This window comes from Dipodomys ordii, unplaced genomic scaffold (assembly GCF_000151885.1).
Source record: "Dipodomys ordii isolate 6190 unplaced genomic scaffold, Dord_2.0 Scaffold52, whole genome shotgun sequence".
Classification (NCBI taxonomy): Eukaryota; Metazoa; Chordata; class Mammalia; order Rodentia; family Heteromyidae; genus Dipodomys; species Dipodomys ordii.
The window spans coordinates 6,469,569-6,473,764 of record NW_012267268.1 but is presented as its reverse complement, the minus strand read 5'-3'; the positions used below and the strand labels follow the sequence as shown (position 1 = coordinate 6,473,764).

The 4,196-nt window shown below is 44.0% G+C and overlaps 1 protein-coding gene across 1 annotated transcript in view; it reads left to right on the top strand.

Moving 5' to 3' along the window:
* The first annotated feature begins 349 nt into the window (after positions 1-349).
* The window catches only part of Tfcp2l1 (transcription factor CP2-like 1), a 55,999-nt gene continuing 52,152 nt past the window's right edge, over positions 350-4,196 (top strand). The window contains exons 1-2 of the mRNA XM_013020670.1: positions 350-417; positions 674-825. Of these exons, the coding sequence (XP_012876124.1) occupies positions 350-417; positions 674-825 (220 nt within the window). The remainder of the gene's footprint in view (positions 418-673; positions 826-4,196) is intronic.

Below are 4,196 nucleotides of genomic sequence, written 5' to 3'. Positions count from 1 at the left end.
GAGGTGGACTGAAAGAATCATTGGCCATTTCAGATTTTCCATTTGAATTAGGAAACTGATTGAAAGTAAGGTTCTTCTTTCTTTTGCATTTGAGGAGGTCACTATGATTCTTAAAACAAGGCCTACAGTCCAAAAGGATGGAGGGGTGTCTCCATTTGGGTGGGTGAAGCTAATGATTTCGTCATTTGTATAGTTTACTGAGCTTTCAGGCTGGTCTGAGAAGGGGGTTGGTAAGTGGAAGAGTTGATTAAAAAATAGCAGTTTGTCAGATTATTATACTAAAATCAAGTTTCAGTGAGGCCCTGGGTACCATCCCCTGTGCTGAGGGGAGATGGAGAGGGTAGTGAGGATGAAGCCAGTTGATTCTAAAGGTCACTTCCTTGCAGTTCCTTGTGTCACCTGGAGGATTTGTGAGAGGTAACATTGACTTCTTGTCTCCTCCACGATGGATAGAAGGCCCTGAGCAATGCCAGTATCCTGATGTAGTATTCACCGTGTTTGAAGCATGTGGCATGCCTGTAATTCTAGGGTCAGAAGCGAAGCTGGCCTGTTGTCATAAGCTCTGTCCAGTCACCTTTGTACTGTGGTCTGTGTCCATTTGTCCAGCTCTGCTCTGGCTTTGTACAGGGGTTCCTAGGGCCTGCTCCTGACCGTTGCTTCTTGTGTGTTGCAGTGATGTGCTCGCTCTGCCCATCTTCAAGCAGGAGGAGCCCCAGCTGTCCCCGGAGAACGGGGCCCGTCTGCCTCCACTGCAGTACGTGCTGTGTGCTGCCACGTCCCCGGCCGTGAAGCTGCATGAAGAGACCCTGACCTACCTCAACCAAGGTAGTGGCCTCAGACTATGGGAACCAAGGAACCAAGGGGTGGGAGCGACATTTAAAGCAGTGAGGAGTGGCTAGGAAAAAGCACTTTGGTTTCAATCATTAAGATGTGAATGGCTAAGGCAGGCTGGCCAAGAAATGGAGCTTTGTTGTCAGCCACTGTCCCATTCCCCTTGCTAGCTGTGCAGCCTTTCTGAGCGAACCTACGTGAGTTAATCTGAAAAATGAAACCAAGGACAGCTGGGAACTGGGGTGTAGACCTACAGTCCCAGCTACTTGGAAGGCTAAGACAAAAGGATCTCTGAGTCTTGGAGCCCTGGGCTAGCCTGGAAACCTAGTGTGATCCCCCAACTTTAACCAAAACTTAAAAAAAAAAATGAAGCCAGGTGCTGATGGCTCATGCCTAAAATCCTAGCTACTCAAGAGGCTGAGATCTGAGGATTGCGGTTCAAAGCGAGCCCTGGAAGAAAAGTCCATGAGATTTTCCTCCAGGTGTGGTTTATGTGAGAGAAGAAAGCCAAGTAAGAGAAGGGGTCCTAAACCTTTGTTTTTGTGTACAAAATGAGAAGTCTAATTTGTTAGGTTTAAAAATGTGGAGGTAAATGGCATGTTCGGGATGGTAGTGATGTGCAATGGCAAATACCTTTTTTTTTGCTTGCTTGCTTGCTTATTTATTTCTGAGATTCAGTCTTACTTGTTGCTCAAGCTGGCCTCAAACTTGTGTTTTTCCTGCCTTAGCCCCCTAAGTGCTAGAATTATAGGCAGTCCCTAGTTCCTTTGGTCAGACACTTGTGTGGTGTTGTGTTTTGTTTTCTGTCATGATAATGTATATGGCTAGCACATTTTGTCACTCCCTTGTGCACCCCCAGAATCAAGCGCATGTGTTTGTTGCCTCTCTGCTTTCAGATAGGAAAGTCTAGTGGGTGTGAAGTCTGGGTGCAATTTAGGTGAAGCTGGTCTGAGTTTTGGAATTTCCTTATGTGCTGCCTTCTCTAGAGCACTGGGGAACAGTGGAGGGTGGAGACCCTTCATTCCTCTGGCTCTTCTGTGGGCACATTACAGCCAGGGGGCTCTGGCTGCCTCGCATTGTATGTAAATGGTGAGAGGAAGGCAAAGCTTGTCCCTAAGGGCACCCGGTGGCCTCACGTTTTACTTGGCTTTTCCCTCTACTGCTAGCTCTACTGTTGAGCCACACCTTCATGCCCAGCTTTTGACTTGTTGATTGTAGACAAGAATCTCATGGGTTTGCCTGCCCCATTGGCTTGAACCCCTTAATGCTCACATCTCAGTCTCCTGATTAGCTAGGATTAGAGATATGTGCCAAAGGTGCGTGACTCCCCCAACTTTGAGCCGTTTCTTCTCTCTTTGGGTCTCTGCTTTCTTCTTTTTTTGGGTTGCTGTTTCTTGTATAAATTTAGAAAGATGGAATTATATGACACCTACATAGTTCAGTGATCTTAATATGCTCCTTGCTCTTAGCCACATCTGTAGTGTTGGGAGTCTGTTTGGCTACTAGATTAGGGCATTGAGCATCTGCCCTCCCCTGAACTATGGGGTATTTGGTTGTTTGCTGTCCCCTTCCCCCACTTGCTGACACTTCTGGAAGTGTCTGCATACTAGAGTTGAAAGAGTATTCTCTTGTTCAGTATAGATGTTAGAAGGTAAAGAGTGACCCCCACAGTGTCATCGGTCTGTGTCATTGTGGTACACTTTAGCTATTAAGAAAAATTCTTGTTTATTTATTTATTGGTGCTGGGGCCGAAACCCAGGGTCTCCCAATACTAGATCAGCACTCTGCCACAGAACTACACCCTCAGCTCTAGATATTTTTAAAGTTATATTTTCCTGATTGTTAATGGCATACATGTTCATTACAGAAAATTTAGAGCATTTAGAAAAGTAGAAGGAAGAAAAGTCAAAGAAAAATCTAATTAAAATGGCCTCTAGCTTCACTACTAATCTAATTTTTACATATTTGTATAGACATAAAATTATGATCATGTCCTGTTTTGTTTTTTACTTACAATCTTGTGAACTTTTCTCATGTCATTAAAAAAAATCTTTGGGGACTTTGATGTTTGTAATGGCTGCATAGAATTAACTTCTTTACAGTTTGTCACTTTGAGCAGTTTCCTGTTGTGGACAGGCAACTTCCAGTTATTGGAAATTATACACCAAATACTCTGGGTTAGAATTCTTTGTCTGAAATCTTGGGTATTATTGGTGTATGTACCTACTAAGTGGAAGGACTGTACTGAAGGATTTGAACTCAAGTCTTGATATGGGTTGTTGGTCACATTGCCTTTTCAGAAGAATTTCCAGTGTCTATTCTTCTGTGTATACTTTTCTCTCAGTACTGGGTATTGTTTTCATCTGATTAGTGAACTATAGAATTTCATCTTGGGGCTAAGAAGGTGGCTCAGTGGTAGAGCGCTTGCCTTGCATGCCTGAGGTCCTGGGTTCGATTCCTTAGCACCACATAAGCAAAAAGAAAAAAAAGCCGGAAGTGGCGCTGTGGCTCATGTGGTAGAGCACTAGCCTTGAGCTGAAGAGCACAGGGACAGTGCCCAGACCCAGAGTAACAGGCCCCACGACTGGACCCCCCCACCCCCCCAAAAAAAAGAATTTCATCTTAAGCTAGCACTTATGATTAGTATTGTAGTTGAGTATTTTAAAATGTTTATTGATCCTCCTTGTTTCTTTTTAATTGTGTCATTTGCAAACTTATCAATAAAAGATTATCATTTATAAAGATCGCCAGCTTTTAAAATTTTGGTGCTTGTTGTTAGCTTGAACTCAGAGCATGGGCAGGGGCACTGTCCCCGAGCTCTTTTGCTCAAGGCTGGTGCTCTACCACTTGAGCCACAGCTTCACTTCCAGCTTTTTTGACAGTCAATTGGAGATAAGAGTCTCATGGACTTTACTGCCTGAGTTGGCTTTGAACTACTGTTGTTAGATCTTAGCCTCCTGAATAGCTAGGATTACAGTGCTTGGTGATCATTGAGTTTTTTTTTCCCTATGGGGCAAATTGTCTTTATCGTGGTCTATAATCTTTATGAGTTCTATGAGGTTTGACAATACAGTTATTTCTTCCACTTTGGGTGATATGTGCATTCCTTTCCTTTTCAGTTTTTAACTGCTGATTGTTTAAGTCTATTGTCATAACTGAATGTATGGTATGGGATACATGGCATGGGTTTTCTTCTGGTGCTGGTTGTTGAACTCCATACCTTGAGCTTGCTAAGAAAGTTGTCTTATAGAACTACACCCCCAAGGCAGTGACTTTTTTTTTTTGTCGGTCGTGGGGCTTGAACTCTGGGCCTGGGCGCTGTCCCTCAGCTCTTCAGCTCAAGGCGAGCGCTCTACCACTTGAGC